The 24,975-nt window shown below is 34.9% G+C and overlaps 2 protein-coding genes across 2 annotated transcripts in view; both read right to left on the reverse strand.

Moving 5' to 3' along the window:
* The window catches only part of LOC136797681 (beta-1,3-galactosyltransferase 6-like), a 55,065-nt gene extending 54,144 nt beyond the window's left edge, over positions 1-921 (reverse strand). Inside the window, exon 1 of the transcript XR_010845283.1 lies at positions 659-921. The gene's annotated coding sequence lies outside the window, so the exon portion shown is untranslated. The remainder of the gene's footprint in view (positions 1-658) is intronic.
* Positions 922-2,113: 1,192 nt separating this feature from the next.
* On the reverse strand, positions 2,114-19,173 carry LOC136797682 (zinc finger C3H1 domain-containing protein-like). Its single transcript, XM_067054268.1, has 28 exons — positions 19,032-19,173; positions 18,496-18,636; positions 17,850-18,312; positions 17,538-17,669; positions 17,095-17,246; positions 16,840-16,920; positions 16,604-16,668; positions 16,325-16,466; positions 16,015-16,124; positions 14,936-15,103; positions 14,405-14,509; positions 14,048-14,075; positions 13,683-13,755; positions 13,237-13,411; positions 12,922-13,033; positions 12,644-12,777; positions 11,640-11,912; positions 11,192-11,421; positions 8,793-9,365; positions 7,787-8,574; positions 6,659-6,954; positions 5,869-6,074; positions 5,271-5,562; positions 4,566-4,666; positions 4,118-4,219; positions 3,809-3,848; positions 3,408-3,470; positions 2,114-3,107 (listed from the first exon to the last, which is right to left on the reverse strand). Exons 1-28 carry the CDS (start codon positions 19,153-19,155, stop codon positions 2,973-2,975), a joined length of 5,304 nt encoding a protein of 1,767 aa, XP_066910369.1. The 5' UTR covers positions 19,156-19,173; the 3' UTR covers positions 2,114-2,972.
* Between the last annotated feature and the right edge of the window lie 5,802 nt (positions 19,174-24,975).

The raw sequence follows: 24,975 nt of genomic DNA on the forward strand, positions 1-24,975 counted from the left end.
CTAAGTATCCCGGGGAACAGGAATCAGGATGAAAGGAGAGTAACAAGCTAGATGCTGAATGGACCTACCTGATGATGAAAATTAGATAGCAATAAGGAGAAAAATGAAAACCATCAGTCAGAAAATATAGCGTTTAGCGAAATTGCATAACGCATTAAATTTTTATGATTGATTGTTTATTGGGGGAGAGGGAAGGGGAGTAGGGAAAAAAATAGAAAGTTCCGGTTGCAAAAATCAGTTTTATTGACAATTGAATCATGCTTGATAGTGGGCATTATTATCAAATTTGTGTGAAAAACAAAACAAAAAAATATGAGGAAAAAGTCCAATGAAAATCTGAAAAAACGACGATTTTCGGCCGGGAAAAAAATTTGCTCAAAAATCCGAATAGGCCATAGAAAAAACTAATGATAAAATCTCGAGAAATGCCAAAAAACCGGCTTTTCCGGCATATTTCCAGTATTTTCCAAAAAATTTTCTCAAAAAATCGGACTCGACTATGTTTTGGGCATTGTTAATATGCATCTTTGAGCAAAAAATCAGAAAAAACTAATGATAAAATCTCGAGAAAAGCTGGTAACAGACGGACGGACAAAGGTTAAATTAAAGGACCTCCGAGGTAGGTCCAAAAAGTTTAAAATTGAGAGTGCATTCTTACCATAATGATTTTATTGACTTTTGAAAAAATCCTGAAGTACGAAAAATAGGAGATTTTTTATGGTCAATCACGAAAATTTCAACGAATTATAAAACCACAATGATAAGACATAACAAACACACAATTCTAATAAGTTTGTAAAGATATGTAGTAACAAAATTAATGGTTACGGCATAAAATATTCAAATATGATACTATGTGGTGGTGATATTTCATTGATGACATCCTGAAATTCGAGGAAAGAAGATTACAGTACATCGAAAATACCAGTTAAATTGTCAAGAACTCTACAAAACAAAACGGTTCAACAAATCACAATAAATGATCAATAAGTCTTGATTCATATAAATGGAACTAAGAAATTATGAAACCAACTGAAAATCTGACAAAAAGAATTGTACGTCGTGAATATTGAGTAAGAGCATATTTTTGAAATAAAATAGGAAAATCATACCAATATGTACCGTCTGGTTACGTGAGATGTATTTTGTGGTCCTGCAAAAAAATATTACATGAATTAAGCGTTGTCAAAGTCGTCACATTGTGGTGTCCACTGAAGGTCTTAGGTCTAATTTAAATGGTCGACCCTCTGTATCTTCTACAGGGTGACCCAGAAAAAAGTATAAAGGTTTGGAGAGTATCTGTGAAAAATGTCAAAAATCATCAAACCCTTATACTTTTTTTCTGGGTCACCCGGTAGACACTTAGCTCTTCGGATTTTTGTGAAGGTTGACTGACTAAAATGAATACAATGACTTGTTTTGAAGTCAATGTTTTTAAAATAATATTTTAAAATAACCAAAAAAGCTCAATTAGCAGTGCTCATTAGCAAAATAGACTTTTTAAAGATTAAAAAAAAATTATTAAAATAAGGGTCAAATAACAATTTCTATATAATTTCTGAAGAATGACTTACAACCAACCCAATCATGCTTTAACCATTTACTTATTTTTTTATCATTATTTTTTCAATACTTAGAGTAATCTAAAATGGAAGAGTATTAATTTGGTTATGATAAACAGTAAGAAGATGTAGACGGCTTGAAACGTAAATAAAGGTAGTACTAGTAGATTGGTATCTAATTTTTAAATTGAAAATCGGTATTTGAAGTGATTTACACAACTAGGTCAAAACTTACAGACCAGTAAGTATAATACGAGACACAAAATAGCAAAACAAAGCCGATTTCAATTCTAGCTAATCGATCAAATGAGTTCACACTATAGACTTGTTATACATTTTTAGGTGTCCACTTTCTTTTTCGGACACTGGTGTATTTTAAAGAACAGAAAAAAATAACCGAAAATTTATTAAAGTTTCGAAGAAAAAAATCCCTTCAACAATTCCTTCTCCAAATATTTTTAGGTCAAGGTATTTTTACCAAGACACTGCAATCAGAATACGATCCAAACCAAAGCATCAGAAAGAGATCAGAAAAAAACGACTCAGACAAATTTAACAACAAATCTCATAACAAGAATTTTATTAGAACAAACAACAGTAAATAATTGTATAAAATTTCATAAAATGCATAAAATGATTTAAACACAAGAAAAAATTTAAGACATCCAATTATAAGAATAACATAATCTCTGAATATAAAAGTATAAAATTTTACAGTTATAAGAATACATTTTTTCAATTTTCCCTAAAATTATTCTAAAATGAATACAAAATTGTGAAAGCAAAATTTAAACAAAATTGTGCGCTAAAACTACTTTAAATTTATTCATGTAATGTATTGGTTAACAGTAAAATAAACTGTAAAGTATATTAGTTAAACAATACCACAAATCAATGCATCCAAGGTCTCCGTCATCTATACCAGTAATTTATTTCAAATGCAATAATTAATCCATTCGCTGTACTTTCATTTAATTGACTTAATTGTTCACAATCTCTCTAAAGTTTCATAGCAAGTTTTTGTCTGTTGACAATCTGCTTTGATCTCATTTGAATAGTTCACCAGTAGAAATGAATAATAGCCCAGTTCAATTTTATGATGATTTAGTTCAACTGTAATAAAATTACTTCGTTGTTCTTTACTTCTCCAGTTTCCCATATAGAAACAACTTAATTTATGTTGGATAAGATGAAAAAGATCTCCCAAGTGAAATCTTTCCAGAATCCAAATGACCATGGAATATTAACATACATAATATTCCACTCATAGTAAAGAGTACTCACTATACTCTTACTGCTCCACGTAACTTACCTGACAAAGATCTGTCAATTTTACCTGATATTACCTGACGAATATCTCTCCTCCTTCTTCTTTAGTGGTGCACGCCACGGACAAATTGTTTGATTCTTCTAGCCACCAGGTGATAGGGTACGTAGGTAATCAGCTATCTTGATCTCGTACTTAAGTGCTCTTTCAGTGATGTTTTTGAGTGATTCTTCAAGTTTGGTTAGGTCATTTGTGTAGGCGATTTCGAAGCAAGAATACTGCGCAGGGTACAAGAGAAAACGAAAAAAACGCTCTCAAAAGTTGTTGAGCATGAGGAGAGAGATGAAGTTCTTTTAAAAATGAAACACAAAGCAGCACAAATGTGTTAGAAAAATAATCTAAAAATGAGTTGATTCTTTGTTTTTAATATGGGTCAGAATAGTATACTGTTTAAAAGGTCGTTGATTTGAAAGTGTTTATGCATACTTTAGAAATGAAAGGTTGAATGAATAAATGAATGAATGAATGAATAGCAGAAAGAACGATCAAGATCTAGTTGAGCTGATAAGATAACTGACTTCTCTCCACAAGACAGCAGAATATGGATTGTATTTGATCGTCTCTTCGTATAACCAGCGTGCCTGAAATTCAAAATGGGGAAGAATTCCGACTCGACTGAAGGGGTGGATACCAATAGGACACTGAATATGACCTTTGACTACAAAATTTCAAATTCAATCGATTTCTAAAAAGATATATAAAGATAAAACAAACATATACGTACCAATGTTTGACAGTTTGATGCAAATCCAATCTTTAAAGTCTTCTGTCAATTGTTATTTTAGGGGGTGTAGTGGGGACCAGGGAGGGGAAGGTGAGGAAAGATTGTAGAAGTTTCAAAAAATTAAAGGATGCAATCTGACGCAATTAGTGTTATAAAAGCAGAACATTTTTGGTTTCGTCTAGATTTTGACCTTACCTCTCTGATTGAGTTAGATTTACATTCGACTTTGATTGCCCTTAAGGTGAAAGAAAAAGGGAGTAGTAGTTGTAGTGCCATGAAGGGAAAACACCTTCATCATTCGAAGTTTGTTAGAATGTGCAAACTACGTGCTCATTCAAACATCGTGAGATGAAGTTATATATAGATTTGTATAAGGAATCCATTTGTGCTTAAAGTTTTCAGTTCAAATTCAAAAAGTATAGCATAAGGCGGTTAATTTGATGGATTGATTTTGAATTTAGAGGGATTTTTAGTAAGAATACGGTCTTTTCCTAATTTACTCACATGAGCCACAATGGTATATAATGTGGGTTTTGATGCAGTACTCCACCACATATGGAGCGCACTTGTTGGTAATTACCCAGCGAAAATTCGTGCACACAAATCCTGAAATAACGAAGGAATGGAAACAGGGCAGAAACAGACTAGGGATGTGTAAAAATCATTGCGATTAGAAATTTATATTATACAGTGGAGCCTCTATAACACTGGGAATACAAATTTGTTCGAGTTCAGGTAATTACGAGTTATGGAGATTGGTTTATAAGGTTTTGCTAACTGAAGAGACCATAAAACTTGTTCGAGTTAAGGAGACTTTTGAGTTATAGAGGTTCGAGTTAGAGAGACTCTAATTAAAATGCAAGATCATCATCATTCTCTAGCATCTAATCTCATCTACATCCTCAGTCAGCAGTTTTTTCAATTCAAAGAGATTTTTAGTTTCTTTGTTCACCTGTGGGCAAGCTCGACATTGTCTGGCATGATATCAATCAATTTGTGATAAACCACTGAACGTCTGTTTTCCGGAACACATCTGATACACTTGTCTACCATCTAGAGTAGGAGAATGAAAAACCAGACGTCTTTTTCTTAAGTGTTCTCAATATTTCAAATGGCCAGAAAACATACCCTTACACGTTTTACACGTAAGAAAATGCAAAATTTTTGAAGCCTTCGGTGGTCCTTCACTTTTCGAGTCTTAAGCCTAAAATTGTTTTTATTTTGACCATTTTGTGAGTATTTTTGACCATTTTCCTAAGAAATAGGGGTGTTTTTGAGTCTACAAAGCCTTAAAATGTTCTTAGCTTGTTTTTAACATTTTGAATATTGAAGCCTTATGTTCTTATATAGTTCGTTCTTATAAAGAAAACGTGTTTTTTGTGAAACTTAACAGGTGTGATTAACTAACTGAAGGTTGGGTAATTCTATAATTTCGACATTAAAGAATTATCATAAAAAATAACTAAAACAATTTACTTTTTTCGCGAACATTTTCTGCGCGAAAATAAATTAAAAAGGGGGCGAAAACTACCCACATATTGCTTCAGGCTCAGTGACCCTACCCTTGATGAAGCCGATCTAGAAGACTTCAAGCAGAAACTTAAGATTCAAAAACGATTAAATGGGAGTTTAAATAAAGCAACTCAAAATGATATACCTTATTTTGGAACGCATAATCTTTCCATGACACCAGCTTATTTTCTTTGACATTCACACCAGACGGAATCGCCATGATACATCTCAAAAGCAGATCGATCAGTTGGTTACACATTTTGGTAGAGATTTCAATACCATCGTACGAGGCTAATTTGTGTTCGATGTAAGATGCCCAGATCTTTTTGGTGTTTTCACGATTTGTGTATTGGTGTACAGCGCTCTCCAAAGCTTCGTCAATGGCAGACGAGTATAGTGTTATGGTGGGTGGAATTTGACGAATCTTCAACAGTAAACTGTACGGGGAAAAGAATGGGAATAATTGATAGTTCACGAAATGAAAATTAAACCCAACAACTCAATACTGCATGATAATGAAAATTGTAAAATTAAGAGGTCCACGAGAAAAAACACATAACTTTATTGTTTATCAAACACAAAGATCTCACCCGGTATTTTAACATTGGAGTTTAAGCCTAGAGGCTAGTTTGAGTTTTAAATGGACCTTTCCTTTCCTTCCTAGGAACATCATTAAGGGCATCACCAACAGCCTCTACGTTAAAATGGTAAGTGGAATAATAGATTAAGAATTATTGTCTTACCAATAACATTGCCAATAGAACAATTTGAGATGTTCCGAAGGCTTCGGTAAATACACCGGTAAAGTGACGTCATATGGTAGGTCAAGACCAAGAACTGCTTTGTACAAATACAACACGTCTGTTGTGTTCTCTGGGTCGTCCGGTTCAAGTTGGAAGTAGGTTTGAATACATTTGGCTAACTTGTCTAATGCAAGATTCGGCATGCCCTAACAAAAATTGAAATTCAATAATTTTTAAGTGTTTTGATTTTGCTCGAGTTGAGTATTTACGTGTGTCCATCACGAATAATGAATCCTGAGGGTTACTTACATAAAGAATTTTATCAATGGCAATTGAAAGCTTGATTAAACTTTGGTAAACAACTGGAAATTTGTAAATTGATAAAAAGCACCTACAGCCCCTATTATTACAGTTAAGGCCGGTCTCCACTTGCGCGCACTTCCATCGCACTTTTTCGAGCAATGCTTCCACGCTATTGGTCAAAAGAAGAATGAAGCAATTCCATTGGGGCGATTTGACGTAACCGTTGAAAAAAGTTGAAATGTGCTCAACTATTTTTTCGAGCGCGCGCTACATTTTTATGACGTTATCTTTTTTCCAAACGCCAAAATGATTGAAGCCAAAAGGTGAGATCGCAGCGCGCGTAAGTGGAGACCGGCCTTTAAACCTGATCATTTCGTGTCCCAATAAGATTGTTGATCTGATACTGACAGGACCTACTTCGATGCAACTTGGAAACTTGGGAGCAGAACTTTTTTACATAGGGTTATAGGAACTAAAAACGACCAACCTTTCGGTGAAGCCATTCCGAGTAGATGTAGACAATCACAACATCATTGTCACACTTATGCATCGCATCTTCTGATATCTTGACAACCGTATCCATGGAAGAATGCTTGAAAAACAAACTCAAGAATAGTACCCAACCCTCTACGAATGAACTCTCCACCGTTACCAAGGAACGGAATATTTCACCGGCAACGTGAATGTTTCCGTTTGCCAATTCAAAAGCTGCCAAGTTCTCATATAAAATCATGATGGATTTGATATCGTCCAATGTCAAGTTTGGGAAACATTTGAACGCCTCTGTAAAAATAAAAGAAACAATATAACAATTAAAGTCAACTGTGACACACTACCGAGGATGAAACTTTTTTTAAAGTAAGTAAGTAGGCGACTGCAGTCGAGGGCGACCCAAACGCCCCCTTTTCTCTAGCTGTCCACCCAAAATGTAGGGGAGGGCGCCACACCTTTTCCTGGATTTATCCACTTAACCTTCTTGATCCGAATCTCTAGTTGCTGAACATCAAGCAGAGAGACAAAACATAGCGTCAGCCTAGGTTTAGGTCCCAGACAAAAATTAGGTCCTCACTGAGTTTTAAGTCCTCCCAAAGACTCATGAAATTATTGGTAGCCCCCAGGGCTTTCAACAATCGACACTTTTGAAGTTTGTTCCGTAAAAAAGGGTTATTCAATGTAAATTGTGTTGGAGTTCCAAGGTTTAAGATAAAATATTTTGCTCATTTTTGCAGGTGATAATTTTTCAGCTTCATGAGCTTTTTATTTGAGTAATTGAAGCCAACCATTAAGATGAAGTATTCAGCCCCACCGTTAAATTATGATTTTCAGCTCCCCCAAGTACATTAGGTCCCCGAAGAACATTAGGTCCCCCAAGAACATTAGGTCACCCCCAAATATTTGAGACATTTTTTGCCCCAAATTTTTATAGGGCTTTTTGGAGGGTGTAATTCCTCCCTCAACTAGCAGGGGACTGACGCTTATGCATAAAGTACCGTTTTGGGAATCTTAACATTAGGCCAAAACTGGTAAAAATTTAAGAACAAATATTAATTAGAGTAGCCGAGGCTGAATCGATGTTTACTAAGTTCTTATAAAAACAATAACATCACATACATACCATGAAAGGAAGATCGTGCCTCATCCACCGTGATCAGCATCTTCTTAGAGGACCAATCAAGTACAAATTTCTCTTTATTAACCAATCGGCTTGGCCCAAACTGGTCAGGTGCAAACATGTTGGTCGGCAAACAATTAAAACATTTCATTGACAAAAAGCAAATCCACAAGAGCGACAAGTCGTACTTCGTTAAATGAGATTTCATGTTATCAATACAGATTTTTTGAGCTTCATCTTCGATCATTCCATTCCCAAGAGCTGCTAACAGACAATGATAGATAAGTTTATGGTGCTCCCTGCTCTCTAGTAGCCGACACAAGTAGAGTAGTGTCTCAATCAGAGCATGCGATTTGACTTCATAGTCTTCCTCGTAATCAGTGATAAATTTGATCATTTCGGTGCAAATCTCCTGCTTGCCAAGGACCATCTTCTCTAATTCTAGACAAGTCCACCATACATTATAAGTAGCAGCGTACATAACAGCTTGGTAGCTCAACTCTCTCAACTCATCAGCAGTGGAGTTTTTAGCAAATAGTTTCAGATATTCGATCCATAGGTCTTCAGAATCACGATTGGCTTCAAGGCTTCTGGACAGAACATTGAGAGCTTTCTCTAAAGCTGTTTTGTTGTTGTTGTCACTTTCGCCAGCATTCGCAATCTCTTTGTGTTCTTTCATATGAAATCTAGCTAAAGATAACCACAGTTTGATGTCGGTAGGATTAGATTCTAAAGACTTCTCCATAATTTCGACGGTTTGGTAAACGTTAGAAAAGTAACGAATTTCTTGGCTAGAAAAAAGAAGTTTTTTATTTTCATTATTTGGATTAGTTTCAAATAGTTTCAAATAATTCAGCTCCGAGATCAGCCGGGTGGCCAAGCGCCAGTTCTGCCCTGTTGGTAAAAACTTGTTGTAAGCAATTTCAACTTAGAGTCTACGACTAACACCTTAAACAATTGCAATTCAAATACATTGTGGAGACGTTTGGATATCTTACACTGTGCTTACCTTTCAGAGAGCTGGCTGACTTTGTCCACCCGTTTAGTTGCTTTGTTTTTCACTCGATAAAACGTTTCATTAAACTGTTTCGATTTGAAACCAATCGATTCAGAATTTTCACCATCAGCAATACCATCCTTAGCCTGTGCGTTATTATTAGTATTCAAGGGTAGATCACGTTTCTCAAAACTGACACACTCGTAGACAGGCAGCTTGCTCGCTTTCCGCCTCTCCTTCATTTTATTCCATAAAATCAATAAATGTTCGTCAGTAGAAATCTTGCTGTTGCTACTGTATTGGTTGATGAATTGTTGAGTGAAGGAGTGTAAGAGTTTTAGTTTAATATCCATGCTCATTTGATCAGTCGCGTCGAAAAACGAAGAATCATAAGTCACCAGACTCTCAATAAGTTCTTCAACGTTCAATTCACAAGAGTCGTTGAAATGCCAGTACCGACACTTTTCGTCGTTACAAGAGCCGAGAAGATCGTATTTACACATTGTCTTGCGAGCGTTGATTGTGTTGGCGAAGGTGGGTGAGTTGATGTTGTTCTTAGCCTGTGTTCGGAAATATGGATTCAGCCTAGTGAGAAATTTATTGTAAACAAGTGATACTTTTATGGACCTACCTGTTTATGCATTTAACACATATAATTGATATCTACGTGAGAATGAACGTTAAACAATCATTCAGAACACAAATAGTGACGATTTATTAAAATTAGTCGTTTGTTTCTTATAAAAAAAACGTTTAGAAACCAAAATTTCATGCTCTTGAAATATTCTTTCATATTCAAGACTTCGTGAGCATATAAAAAATCTCTATCTCATCAAAAAATTGAGTAATTTGGCTAAGAACATTGATGTATGCTTGTTAATAGTGATTCTTATATATAAAGATAAAGATAAAGATAAAGATGCGTTTTTTGAGCTGAAAAGTTTTTTTACAAAAATCTGCTTGACCCATCTTTTACCTACTTTCATGCAAAAAATCAGAAAAAAAACAACGATCCAATATAACCCTTTTTTTAGCCGTTTTTTGGCCCAAATTTGTCCATAAACATTTTTTTTCGAAAATCGGGCTCAGTCACATTCGAGGGTTTACAGTTATGCATCTTTGTGCAAAAAATCATAAAGAATGAAAGAGCCAATCTCGAGAAAAGCTAATACATAGGTAATTGATAATGTGCTTATAAAAAAATATCGAATTTGGCCAGTTTTTCTATAAAAACACGCCAAGCAACCAAAATTTCATGTCTAAACACACATATGCTTCAAAAGTAAGCCCTCGTGAGCAAAAAAACATCTATCTCATAAAAAAATTGAGTAATTTGACTAAGAACATTAATGTATGCTTATTAATAGTGATTCTTATAGATAAACATGCGTTTTTTGAGCCAACAAATCTTTTTGCAAAAATCTCCCTGAGCCATCTTTTACCTATGATGGTACCCCACTTCCATGCAAAAAATCAGAAAAAATCAATGATCCAATTTTTCACAAAGTCCAAAAAACCCACTTTTTAGCCGTTTTTTGGCCCAAATTTGCCCTAAAACATTTTTTTTTTCGAAAATTGGCCTCCGTCACATTCGAGGGTTCATAGTTATGCATCTTTGTGCAAAAAGTCTTAAAGAATGAAAGAGCCAATCTCGAGAAAAGCTAATACCTAAGTAATTGATAATGTGTGCTTATAAAAAATATTGAACTTGGCCAGTTTTTTCTATAAAAACACGCCAAGCAACCAAAATTTCATGTCTAAACACACATATTCTTCAAAAGTAAGTCCTCATGAGCAAAAAAAACTTTTATCTCAAAAGAAATTGAGTAATTTCACTAAGAACATTGATGTATGCTTATTAATAGTGATTCTTATAGATAAACATGCGTTTTTCAAGCCAAATAAATTTTTTTGCAAAAATCTGCTTTAGCCATCTTTTACCTATGATGGTACCCTACTTTCATGCAAAAAATCAAAAAAATTTAATGATCCAATTTTTCACAAAGTCCAAAAAACCCGTTTTTTAGCCGTTTTTTGGCCCAAATTTGCCCAAAAAAATTTTTTTTAGAAAATCGGGCTCCGTCACATTTTGGCCACCACCGTTTTGCACCTTTGTACCGAAAATCAAATGATTCCTATGATTCAATCTCGAGAAAAGCTGGTAACGAACGGACGGACGGACAGAGGTGAATTTATAGGACCTTCACCCCACCGGGGTAGGTCCAAAAAGTTTGTGTGTATAAAAGAACTCAAAGAGGGTAAGTAAAAGAACATGTTTATAAAAGTTTATTACGTGTAGTTTCTGAGAGGTTGTGTATCAAAGAATCCCCTTAATCAACGGTGCTCAGTAGTACGGTCCAGATCGAGAGATTTGTAATTTAATATTACAAAAAAACTTGAAAAATAGTTACCTGTACGATTTGAAGCGTAAAAGAGGGCTGTTATATTTCAAAGTCACTTCATCCGAGTCGTTTGACGTTTCTTCTGTATCAACAAATTTGTGACTTCGAACTGTTGAGTTTTCCATAAACTCTTTGGTGAATTTGATATCGGTTGCAGTCTGAACATTTTGTAGTTCTTCCAGCAGATTCAAATGGCTTCCATTTTGTATGGATGAAGGATCACATTTCAATATAGTTTCCTAAAGAAAATTAGTTTTTCCTCAATCAGCCTGTTATGGCTATCACGAATCACCAGAGAAAGAAAAATCTTCTCTAGCTAAGCAATGGTTGCCATCTGCACAATCTCGAAAAATTAAATATATTAATAAAAAAAAATTGATATGAAATAAAAAACAGATAACTACATAAATTGAAAAGAATTAATCGAACCAACCAAAAAAACTATTCGAATTTATACCTTCAACTTGTTGAGATCTCGTTTATTAGCTACACTTGGTAAATGAGTGATTTCCACTTTAGTGTTCTTTTCTTCTTCATCAAGTTCTCTTTGTTTGATCTTGTCATCTTTCTTCTTTTTGAAACTGATCAACTTCTCACGCAGTTGTAACTCTAACCTTGAGAGGTCTTCTTTACTCATACTTTTCACACTGGCAGCTGTGCGTTGGAGTTCGTTTTTGTTGGTAGGTTTTTTGTTATCGTTTTCTGAGGCTGAGCTTGTTGTTGTAGTGACCTGAAAGAAGAGAAATATGCTAACCTTTCTCATTATGGAAGGAGTGTGTTTTTTCAGGAGTGATTTTTATCACTTATTTGGTGAAAGGTTTAATAAAGAACTTTTAAATGATGTCGGAATCAGTTACCCTCTCACCCTCTACCCTCCCCATTACTCCCTTTACATTAGTTCTGCTCCCAGATAAAAGAAATGGAATTACATATAATTTTTTACACGACGTCAGACAACACTACATCGCCAATATCTGACAAAAATAAATCCAGTGCTCTAAAGTATCCACACAATATTTTCGAAAACTTCTTCATTTGATAATTTGAAACATGAAGGTAATCTTTGTTGTGCAAAGTGCTCTATACCAGGAAAACAAGTAGAGCTGATTTAGAATTAAACATTTATTTGTCAACAACTGTCAGTTTCACCCGAAGGATTATCAAATGTAAAAAAATGATTAACTTCTACTTCGAAAAAATTTCTCAATGTACACATAAAATCTATTGGGATCATTTGATAATTAGAGATTGTATTAAATTTATGAGACCTCTATATTCATGATGCATCACTCTGAGAGAGTCGTCTGAGAACTTTAAAATTTTTCACCTAAAACGTCACTTAAACAATAGAAAAAGTGACGTTATTGGGTGGAACAAAAACAGAAAAATTGCATAATCTCGCAAAGTCATTGCAGTGGTTGCATATCGTGAATTAAAAAATTGAACGAAATGGATACTCACATTATCTTCGTCTTGTGAAGTTTCACTCAAATGTTGTTGGGCTTCTTTTTCCATTTGCGTCATTCGTTGAAAAGAGTGGCGAAAAGTCTCCGAAAAATCGATGATCTGATCACGAACCTTCATGTTCAATTGAGCTAAAAGCAATAAAAAAGATTAACCAAAGTGTCATTTACACATGATTCAGCAATAGACAAACACATTCGTGATGCAATATTCAGATTTATTCTATTCTACTGTTGTGGGCAGTTTTGTGATACAGATTTGTATGTGAATCGTACCATTTTCTGAAATTTTCTGTACATTGACCACTGCTTTTGCTTTGATGACGTCATCCTCGACCTTCTTACGAAGTGTGATCTTCTCTTTCAGCGATTGTTTGACATCCAAAAGCTAAAAAGAGAAAAGTACTTGTATGTAAATGTGCAAATATAACGCGGGTCTTACTTGCCTATAACGGTCTCTGAGAACAAAATTGTCCATTTTTGCAGATTTTTGTAGTCAATATTACTTATGAAAATGAATAACCTGCCGAAAAAAGGATATAGTAACAATTTCAATTCTAAAAAAATAGTGAATAATAAAGAGATGGTCACCATTGAATGCATTTTAGTGTGAGCCTTCTTTGTGTTTGTTTTTTCACGTAATGCAGCCTGAAGTTTAGCTTGCAGTGTCTTGATTTCATCAGATTGCTTCTTGAAAAGAATTTTCTTCTCCGCTAGTTCATTGTTCAATTTTTTGTATTCCACTTGGTCTTTTTGAATGAGAATGCTACAACAAAGGGGTTGAGATTTGAGTTTGCCTTTCCCTCTTTGAAATCAAAAACGTTATTCATCAAACCCTAAATTCTTTTTTGTGGGCCATATAGCAATATACATGTTAAGAATGCAGTATTCAATTACTATCATCATCACCAACGTTATAAAAATCAAACAGTTGGTTAAAACATTCTTCGGACAATTCATATCCATTCCTTCGTTTGTATAACAATAGGTTTTAATGTTGATAAAAATTGAATGAACATGAATAAAAATAAATCTACCTGTGAGTTTTGACTTTTGATTGAGCTCGATCAGTGTAAAGGCGGAGTTCAGTTAACAATTCCTCATCAGTTGCTAGAGAGGTAATAAAGATAAACAAGCTGTTATTCAATGAATGTCGATTACTTAACCTTAATGATTGTTGTATAAAGATGGGAGAATAATCTCTCAAAACGTAGCCAAACATAAATCTCGTGAACCAAGCCACTAAAAACACTTCCAGATAATATAAAGGACTAGAGTTCTGATTTTATGCTCATTTGGGAATGGGTTTTTCGATTATTGGGAGTCTTAATAGGAGGCTTACTGATTAAACACCTAAAAATATAATCATAAATCAAATCAATGTAAATAGCTAAATATATACCTGACGCTCGACGCTGCTGTACTTTAGCCTAACGAGACAAAAAAAATCATAAATATATTACACATGGGTAAAAAGGAAAATACATAAAACATTTTTATTAACAAAAAATAGAAAACCACAATATAAAGAGTATAATGACAACATTGGTGAAAAATTTTGGTGGAGTGTAGAAAATTTCTTTTTACGTTCTCAGTCAAAAATTATAATTACAGCTAAAAAACCTGAGTTTCTAAGCTATTTCTTGATGACCCATCTACCGAATTTAAGTTATTTTCATTATGAAGACAGTAGAAATGTTGGCGGCAATCAAAAAAAATATAATTATAATCATTTGAAGAAAGGAACAAGCAATCTTACTCTGGCAGCTACTGTAGGTCTAACAACAATAACTTTGTCCTCTTCTTCATCAGATTCAAAATCATCTTTTCCAAGCTGTATGATCACTTGTGGGTGGACAGGGGGCTAATGAAATTGAAAAGAGAATATAATTTTTTGGAAAAGCAACAATTCAATTAATTCATATTCCAAGGTTCAGACATTCAGACAATCTGTTCAATCTGTTGCTATAACTGAAAAATAATAGTCATCCTTTGCTTTGATATATATTTGTCGATAAAAGTCTTTCCATTATACGTTTGGTGATCAAATCAACACAGGAAATGCTCAATACCAAAAATAGAGCTCCCATTAAATCAGAACATCAGGCCCAGCGGAAGCGAGGAGACTGGGGAAACTTCAGCCTCCCCACTTTTGAGCAAATGAGAAATTTTATCTCATTTTGAGCCTCCAGCATCCTGCTTTAAACGGTTATTCTGCCAAGCCTGACTGGTGATTACTTGGAGCAATGAGTAATGTAAATTTCTAACAATAGTTTTGGTAAGTACTTACCTTGAATTTGGCTATCAGCGCATTGACTTTTATTGGAATTGAAGTAATTTGGTTTGAAGGCACTGTTGAAACTGTATGTGTGCTTGGTTTAGGACTTGGAAGAGGTGATAGGTTTAGTATGTCTTTTGAAATTGTTTCCGTTTTTGAAACCAGGGGTGCTTTCTTTTCCTAAACGTGAAAAATCATCATAAAAAATTATTACAATGCCCTCTGATAATTAGTGCAGTGAGGTAAGGTCAATTGAGTATATACTGAAACAACCAAACATATTTATTTCGATAACATTTCACTTTTATCTCCAGTCCAGACTATTCATTTCACCATTCATCACCTTCGTTGTTAGGCAAAAAAACAAAAAAGTCTTGTTTCCAGAAACGCGGGTGACGAAAAAAAACTCACCCGGTTTTTTTTTTCATTTTTTGGATTTTGGAGGGGGGGGGGGTGAGAAATTAAGAAACAACAAGAATGTGTGATTTGTTTTATTTCCTTTGCAGAAAAAAAACTTTTTATGCGTTTCCAAAGACAAAAATCATAAAATTTTTGAGCGTAAAATATGCTATTGTAAAATACGAAATACTAGAAAAAAAATAGCCCAGCTTATATCTAAATCAAATACGAGGAGTTTCAACTTTCACTTCTTCATGCTTTCACTCTCTTCCTCTTTTATCAAAATATCTGCGATCAAACGTCTTTGTGAAATATAAACAAAAAGTATTTTTTTAAACACAAAGAAAAGAAAATAAAAAAGAAAGGAAAAATCTATTACTTACGTCTTTTATTTATATACATGTTATTCTACTCTTTTACACAAAAGAGGTCTTTAATTGATGAACAGGAACTTCAGTTTTCGTTTAGTTGTTTGAAATCTTTAGTTAAAAAAATTTTTTTCCTCAACTCCAACCCAAAAACTAAGCGGCCGGGTGACTCTCAAAAAAAAGTTCACCTGGTCCATTTCCGGAAACAAAACTTTTTTTTTGGCCTTAATTTAAATTTTTAAATCAATTTAGTTTATGTTTATGTACATAAATTAAGATTTATAAAGTTAAAAGTGGACAACTCGAAATCAAATTAAATAATACCTTTTTAGCCATTTTAACTTTAGATGCTCTTTTACATGCCAATGACTTCAACGCTTGAGCTCGTAATGCCCAGACTTCTTTCTCGTCAATATCTTTTGCCTTTTCTTTTTCTATAATATAATAAATACAACGGTAAAGAGCCAAGTTCTGTATGGTTTCATTGTATTGATGTAGAAAATGGCACACTACCTGACACTACTGGAAAACCTTGATGTAAATAGCAATGCCTAAATTTAATTTACCAGACAATCAAAAACATTGTACTACAATCAATCTAATTTAAACTATGGACCAAAAAATATATATTTACCTTCAACTTTCACTTTTCCTTTAGCTATAACAGGTTCATTTGTTACAGGTTCAGTGTTTGTTGGCTTTGGATCAAAATTGGGTTTTTGCACATAACTATTATCTGGTTCCAATTGTTCAACATAGCCTGGCATCCAAGCAACCTTGAAGATTTATAAATTGGACTTAACGTAGAAACCCTTGCATGGTCTTACTCTAGCACTGAGACAAGAAATAACTTAATGATCAAAGCAAAAACAAACCAAAGCATGAAGAATCCAATTAAAGAGAAAACACATACATTTGTAGTGGTCATTGAAAGACCCATTCGATCCTCCACTGGTTGAAATGTATCCAAAAACAACCCTATTGAAAAGATATCATATCAATTAACAAAGTAAAGTTGTGAAACAAAAAATCGAAATTATATAGAATCAGAATAAAAATTCCAATTGAATGAAATGTTTTCAGTATGAATATAAAGTAAGTTACGTGGTAGACAATATAAACTCTACACTATAAAAAGTATTAACGTACCAGTATTGGGGAGTGGTAGTGGTGGTGGAGGTGGTGGCTGAGTGATTGGTGTATCAATCAATGGTAGTGGAGCTGTAATCACTAAAAAGAAGAACTCTTTGAAGATCTGGCATTTTTCAGTCTCATTGATTGGAATCAGAAGGCTTTTAAATTTCAATATTTACTTGTTATATATATGATGAAAAAACTTTGCACCCTTTGGCAAGTTTTTGTTAGAAATGTTTTTGACACTTAAAAAGTGATGATAACACTTACAATCATCATCGTTGTCAATATCCATTGGGACAGTGTTGTAATTATCAAACGCAATGGCTTGTTGTTGTTGAAGGATTGCTAATTCTTTTTGTTGCTGTTCCTTTTGTTGTGCTCTGTATGCAAGATATTTAGCTCGCTTACCACCTCTTCGCCTGAAAATGAATGCTAACTGTTGATATTCACCTTTTTACAGTAGCAGTAGCCAATATGTGACTCCCTAGTAAGCAAACTCATAATAACCTGGAAATTTGAATGCTCTTGGTACAAAAGTAAAGCAGTCTAGCCACTCATTTAAACCAGTCCTGACCCATTTTATCATTCCATTTGTCTGTTAGTAGCAATACCATGAAAACATAAAATAAAAACTGGTAGCCTTTAAGAAACATTTTACCGACCATTTACAGGTGGACCTGATTTTCAGATACTGAAAACTACATGGCTACCTTTTCTTTTTGGTGCTTTTGGGTGTTGTTAGACTTGGTTGAAGTTGTTGCAGTGGTCCAATTGTTTGAATAGGTTGCTTCTTGGCAACTTTGTTTGATCCAGTAGATAATTTTCTCCGTTTTGTATTAGGCCTATATAAAGGAATATAAAGTTCTTTAATTAATTTACAGAAAGCTGTTTTTTTCAAGATTTCTTTCGTTTATTTAAATGGATTATAGGCTTGGGCAAAAGAAGACAAATGCTACATAAAATAAGTCAGGTCTTTGGAGTGTGATAAAAACATTGATGGTTAAAATATTAAATCAGCTTACATTGTTTCCCCTGGAACTGTGATGTCTGGTGTTTTGCTTATATTCAGGACTGGAATCACTTTTTGTTTCATTTTCTGTTCGTTTTCATCATTTATAACAGTCAAGTCGATGATTGGAGGGTTTTGAATTTTCTTCTTTATTGCAGATTTTGTTTTAACTTCTTTTGGAGTTTTGAGGTCTGGCTCCTTTTCAACAGACGTTTGATTTTCAGTTGACTTGATTGGTGATATTAAATTCTTTTTAGAAGCAGTCTGTTCTAAAAGTGCTTTCCGCATTTGAAGTAGCTCCAGCTCTTCATTGTCCATTGTATCTGATGTTGCTGAAGTTTGAGATTCCTTTGATTCTTTTGAATTTTGTCTCTTAGGTGCCTTTTTATTCTCATTGTTGTTCTTCTGCTCTTCAGAGAGTGGTGTTGAAGATTCTTTTGAGGGTTCATTCATAAGTTTAGGTGACAACTCCTTTTCTACATTTTATTCAAAATAAGATTTTTATATAGGTAACAGATTGGTATCTCAATTCCATGCTTGAAAAATAAATTCTTAAAGGTTCTACAGTGATCACCTTCACAACTTAAAATTAAGTACAAGACTTATCCTTATCATTGATAAAAGATTTGCCAGAAAAAATGAAAACAAGTCTGTTTTACCTTTAACCTTTTGTAACTGTTGTTGAATGAGTTGATGGCGTGCTAATAAAAGCTCATAATCATCCATTTCAAAGTCAGAATTTGTTTTTGCAGTTGTTGTAGCATTTTCAGTTTGTTTTTTGGAAGCAGCAAGCTTCTTAGCTGTTCGCAAAACGAATTGTTAAGCACAACATAGTCATCATTAAATTTGTAAAAACCCATGGTGTATAATCAAAATACAAAAATTAAAAAAAAACAGAAATAATTTATTACATATAAAGACAAGATGAGCCCTTTATTATCAATGAAGCAAAATTTAAAAATGTTTGAGTATTATAAAAATATCAGGGTAAAAATCAATCTTATCAAGAGGGAACTATCAAATCAAAAGGAACTAAGATCTAAATTCCAAAAAAGCTCTCTTGAATATTTTATAGGAAAACTTTTATGAAAAATAAGAATATCTTCAATTTTGAAAAATTAGAATACTTCACCCTCAGCTAAAACAAGGAAACATCCCAAATATGCTACCTGACAAAATTATTATGAAAAGATACACATTTTAGTTGTCTTCTTTCTAATATTTTCTTCAACTTCTTGGAGAAATTGTCCATCATCTTCAATTTCCCCATCTTCAAGTTCCGCTTGACTACTTTCAGCTTGACTGCTTTCTGTTTCCATTTTTTTTGCTACAACTTTATTTCTGTAAATTACAAAACCCACAAATTATATGTATGATAAAAATTCAATTAAAAATCAGTAAACAAGGTTTTTAAGATATAAGTCTAAAGCTGGGTGTTCACTGGAAAAATAAGTTTTTTACAAATTTATATGTCTGGAATTAAAATGTATAGCAATGTGCCCTCCCTCCTAGACTTATGTCTGGAATTAAAAATCTATCATTTAATTTGCAACATGGCAAAAAGAGACGTTTTCATTCTATATACATCACTTATTACTTTTTGTTCAGTCACAGAAAAGAACAACAGATTTTTAATTCCAGACATTTTTCTTCACACAAAAGTGTGCTGTGGTTGGTTAGGTAGGAAATTCTACCTAAGTCGCATGAAGCTTTGCAAGTTTTCGAAAACAATAACAGCAATATTTTTTCTGATACTCACTTTCTTTACCTGTGACTGCCTGTGATATGGCTTAAAGCACAACATCTAGCCCTTCAGGCTTTGTATCTATGGAGGAAACCCAGGACGAAGGCACACAAAATTGCGTGGAAATAAGGGGGTCAATCTTATGGCTGGCGCTTCTTTTTGTGCTTTGGTTTTAGGTCAATGTTTTTGGTTTTTCTTAAAGATATATCATAGTAATTGGTTATCAAAGTAATCAATAACAATCAAAGTTTATACTCAAACATAGTCTTTGAAGGGTTGTTAAGAAAGTAATTGAATACTCAAAATCTTTTTGAAATTTTGATATATACTTGAAATTTGATTGTTAATCGATACCGTAAGTTGTTCTAATCTCGACATCAGTCTTCTAATTTCGACACCCTTCTTTAGAGATAGGAATAATATGAAAGTCGGAATCTGTGATTGAAAAAATATTCATCCTCCCTTACTTCTAAGCAAATAAACACCCTAGAAAAGGGTGTCGAATTACGACCCACGGCATGGCCCGAACATGTTCTGGCCTGTTCGGACCATGCTCGGGCCACAAAAAAGTATTATTGAATCGGCCCGAACATTTTGTTCGGACCATGTTCGGGGCATGTATTTACAATTGATACAGATTTTATTTACCTTTCCTGGTTTATCATCATCCATTGTTAAATATTTTCATTAGACAAATTCAAAGTTCCAAATACCAGTTTGATTCACAAAGTTGTATAACAGTACAAAAAACGATCCAGAAAAATTCTGCTTCGAATAGGAGAAGACCACGAGAAAAGGGAACGGGATAAAGAATAAAAAGAAGACCATATTATGTAAGATTCAAATCATCATTTTTAATAATAATTTTCCTAACTTTGGAAAATAGATGATTAACTTTTATATTTGAACAATATATATTTGAATAAAGATGAAGATTTTTACATTTGTTTGCTAAAATAAGGAATTTAAAATATAAATATTGGGTCCTGAAATTACACACGCTATCGTAGCAAGTTTTCGAAAATCTGGCCCAAACATGGTCTGAAGCTGCGCAGGCCCGCACGCGCAGGCCATTTTTAAAAAGTATTAATCAAGCATGGCCCCCGCCACCGGGGGGGCCAGGGGGGCCATGGCCCCCCCAATATTTTGCAAAGTAATTTTTTTTACTTTAAAAGATCTTACATATACCGTTTAGAGGGGTGAAATAAGGGTGAAAAGTCGAAAATTTTCTTCGTCGCCCAACCATGGTGGGCGACATATTTTTTTGGCCCCCTCAATTCCATTCGCACGCCGGGGGCCATGTCAAGAGGCCCGAACATGTTCGGGCCATGTCGTGGGTCGTGTCGAATTTAGAGGAGGGATGTCGACATTAGACCAAGTTACGGTAAGTGGTTGTTCGATTACTTTGATCATTATCGATCGATCACTTTGATAATCAAATTTATTGATTAGAACCATCTGGCCATAAACAACTATATATGCAAAAGGATTTTGAGATAAATAATTAAATTTAACTTACCCCTAGCCTGGGAATTCAAGCTCATAATCTTAGAAAAAAACAAAAAATACCTCACCTCACAAAGTTCTAAGATTATAGAGCTTGGTGCAGGTAGAATAGTCTGACCAGAGGAATGTAAAGAGATGGAAAAACAGCTTCTTGAAAACAATGGAAAAACAGCTCGTCATATACAGTCCAGTGGCGTTGTGGGAAAATTTTTCTAGAGGGGCCAAAGTCAATATTTTTAAAATGGCGCCCCCCCCCCCCAATTTTCAAAAGTGGTGCCCTCACCCACCAGTTTCTAAACTTTTACTAATTCATTTGCCTAGGCATAATGAGTGGAGAAGAGTAGATATATCTTTGATTAATGAAAAAGGGAAAAACAGGCCCATCATGGTTGGGGCCGACTAGAAAATTTTTAAAAAACGACTACCAAGATACCCAAAATCACTAAATAAAAATAGACAAATTTGACACTTGCTAGAGTGAAAAGAAACTTAAAGAAACAATGTGTAATGCGAGCGAAGGGAGCGGAAAAATTGTTGGTTTATGATTTCAATATTGTTATCAGCAAATTAGTCTTGGGGCGCAGTTAGATTTTAATTTAATAATGCTATATTGTACACAAAAAAACTTGTAAAATAGCTAGATTTCAAAGAAGTTACCAATTAACTTAATTGCGAGCGAAGCGAGCGAAAAAAATGCAAGTATTTTAAAATTATCTCAGTAAAATTGGTCCTGGGCGCAATTTAAGGCGCATAAAGTATGATTTTTAAGATTGGGGCGTTAAAAAAATCTTTTTTGGCGCCCCTTGCTCTTTGGCGCCCCTTCAAAAAAGCTCCGCTGGGGGGCCATGGCCCCCCAGCCCCCCCTGCCACAACGCCACTGGTCATATACCAGGTCTCTTGCCCTTAAGGGAGTTTATGTCGAGTAAATAGGTTTCTTTTGTTGTCGCTATAAAAAATCTGCATAATTAGCGTGTTGTGACAAAATTCTTTTGTTTCAAGCCTGATTATGCGCAAACTTTTAGGGCTTATATTTTGGGTACACCTCTCCTATACGAAAACGTACCTATATCTTCTTGCTCAGAATTCCCTAGCGATTCTACTGATATAACCACATCATGACCGCACCATAATATGTAGCCTGAGAATCCAAGCTCATAATCTTAGAAAAAACCAAAAAGACCTCACCTCACAAAGTTCTAAAATTATAGAGCTTGGTGCAGGTAGATTAGTCTGACACAGAATGTTATAAACAGTCTGTGTATGAACCCTCGTTGACAGACTTTCTGAACTTTGGAAACCCAAAAAATCTCCCTGCAGGCGAGTTACCTGCACCAAGCATTAAACAAGCAGCAAAAATATCATAAACTGAATGTGAAAAAAGTTAAACGCTTGGATTCCCAGGCTACATAATATGGAATGCTAGAGCTCAAGAAAATTATAACTTCATCTTGATTTTACTCGACTTCTGACAGTTTTACAAGAACCAATTTAATATCATTGCATTAAGAATTTTTTTTGCTATACATTGGTAAAAATATTGCTCCTTATTCTTAAAAATTGAACTAGTAATCGGCAAAAAAGGAAAAACAAATTTTCGAATCATGTAGAAACCGTCCGATTTGTATGGCGAGCCGTCTTTTCTGGACTTTCATTTTATAATGACCTAATCAACGTTTTTACAATAGAGTTTTCAATAGAAGTGATCGTTGAACTTTGAGTAAAGCGGCAATCGCAAATATGTTCATTTCGCGTCCTCGTTGGGTCTAAAAAGTGAGTTGGTCGGTCGGTCGGTCGGTCATAAAAGATTTCGGGTTTCCATTTTTCCATCCATTTTTGGAGTGCATTCTTGGAGTAAACTGCCAGCCAGCCAGCAGCCAAAACAACCGCGTGTAATGGGTGGTTTAAAAATTATGACCTTTGAAAACTTGTGACCTCCGATCCCCCAAAATGGCCCATGTAATGATAAACAAAGTCAAAATGCTGCGAATGCGCAGAAATTGCTCGCAAAAAATCGACAACAATAAAATTTTTGAATGAAGGAAAGGTCATGATAGAAAAAGTCCAACAAATTTACAGACTCACCGACTCAATTTTACTCAATTTTCGAGAGTCGGTCGGGCGACGCGAAACGAAGATATTTGTGATTACCGCCTAATCAGAAAAGCTGTTTTTCCATCTCTTTACATTCCTCTGGGCAAACACACATAATCAACTTACCATAAAAACTCTTCCACAAGCTCTAAAGACTTTCAAAAATACTATAAACCACACCAAAGAATCAGCCACATGTATTTAGACTTCCAGCCAACAGCCATTTTGTTTCTAAATGAATCTATGTTTTCATTTTCATTTGTTTTCCTTTTTTCTGCAGAGTCAGCTTTTTCCATAAATCATGCGCACGCATCCAAATCATCAAAATGCGCGCGAAAGTACTGCTAAGTAATACGCCGAAAGCTGGCCAATCAGGTCGAACCTGCATCATTGCAGGGAAAAATCTCCCTGCAGGCGAGTTACCTGTGCCACCAAGCATTAAACAAGCAGATATAATATCATAAACTAGACTGTGAACAAAGTTTGGATTCCCAGGCTAACTTACCCCTTGCCTTTTAATCCTTAATAAATTATTAAATTCTTCTAGCTACAGGACCCTGCCGACGCACTGGACTGTCCGGTGTATTTGTCCGGTGGCAAAAGTATCCTCTCGCTACACCGGACGCAATAAGTCTGGTGTCAGTCCGGTGTTGCATACAGGGAATTTTGGACGCCGGACATTTATGAAACAAAAAATTAAGAAACACCGGATGTACCAGACTGGTCATGTCCGTTGTTTTGATTGTCCGGGTGGGAAAAAATATCCTTCTCCGACACCGGACATCCGACTCCCTTAAGTCCGGTGTAGAAGTTGTCCGGTGGTAAAAAAAAAACTTATTTTACACCGGACTTTCGCGTGTCCGGTGCTCGTTAAGTCCGGTGCGTCGGCAGGGTCCTCTAGCTACTGACTTCTAGAAGAACTTACAAATCAAAAAAAGACAAAAACAAAAGTGAAAGTTAACCCTTCTGTAAAGCTTCGCAAGTGCTTCTCTCTTGGAATCATCGATAATAGGTTCCTGAGTATTTTGAAAACTCAGATGGTGTCTTTGAATCTCTGATATCAATAGAGAAATTGTGAAAGAAAAATTTGTAGAGTTTCTTCCTGTCCGGCTCGGTTTCATGCTGTTGAAAAAGTGGCAAGTTTCTTCCCCCTGGGAAAGTGATATATACTATCCGTAGATCTAACACGATTTTTTTTCCTATCCGTAATTTCGTTTTCAGGGGGTATTGGGTCATTAACAGTTAGGTAGGGTCAGGGTTGCTAGTAACGGCTTGTCACTGTGCCGGGTGCATACTCGGCGCCTTGAGCCCCGCAGGGTTGCTAGTAACGGCTCGAATTTCAGTCAGGTTAAAAAAGGGGTACTTTTACCCATATTATAATAACATTACCCCCGTCTTTTTTGTCATTCTATAAGTATTTCCAAATTTTGTGTTCTGCTGTGCGAGTGTGGCTCAACGGATAGCGTGATGGTTTCCGAATCTGAAGGTCTTTCTTTAGTGGTGGTTCGAATCCGACCCGGTGCGATGATTTGATTGGTCGAAAAATGATTGACAGGTATCAAAACTTAGTCAGAAATGAGAAACTAAGTCTCAAACAGTCAGTAGAAGCAAAGATACAGAAGAAAGATAGGAAAGGAAAATGAGTAGAAGGAGTGTTAGATATACGGATAGTAGTTATCACCTACCTTCCCCCTGGGGGACTTTTGCCCCCGTATAGCTTAAAGTATAATTTTTTTCTCCAAAGAAACATGGAACGCGTTCCACTGAATCCGAAAAGTCAGACAGATAAAGTTTCCGC

The sequence above is a fragment of the Clytia hemisphaerica genome, unplaced genomic scaffold, assembly GCF_902728285.1.
Source record: "Clytia hemisphaerica strain Z4C2 unplaced genomic scaffold, Clytia hemisphaerica genome assembly, whole genome shotgun sequence".
Classification (NCBI taxonomy): Eukaryota; Metazoa; Cnidaria; class Hydrozoa; order Leptothecata; family Clytiidae; genus Clytia; species Clytia hemisphaerica.

Bases quoted from the DNA above. Each gene is read 5' to 3' on its own strand.
- LOC136797682 (XM_067054268.1), bottom strand. From the start codon at position 19,155: ATGGAAACAGAAAGCAGTCAAGCTGAAAGTAGTCAAGCGGAACTTGAA. The intron at 14,510-14,935 runs GTAAGTACTTAC...CAATTTCATTAG, and splicing joins CGCTGATAGCCAAATTCAAG to CCCCCTGTCCACCCACAAGT. The intron at 6,955-7,786 runs GTATGTATGTGA...TTATTTTTACAG, and splicing joins GGCACGATCTTCCTTTCATG to AGGCGTTCAAATGTTTCCCA.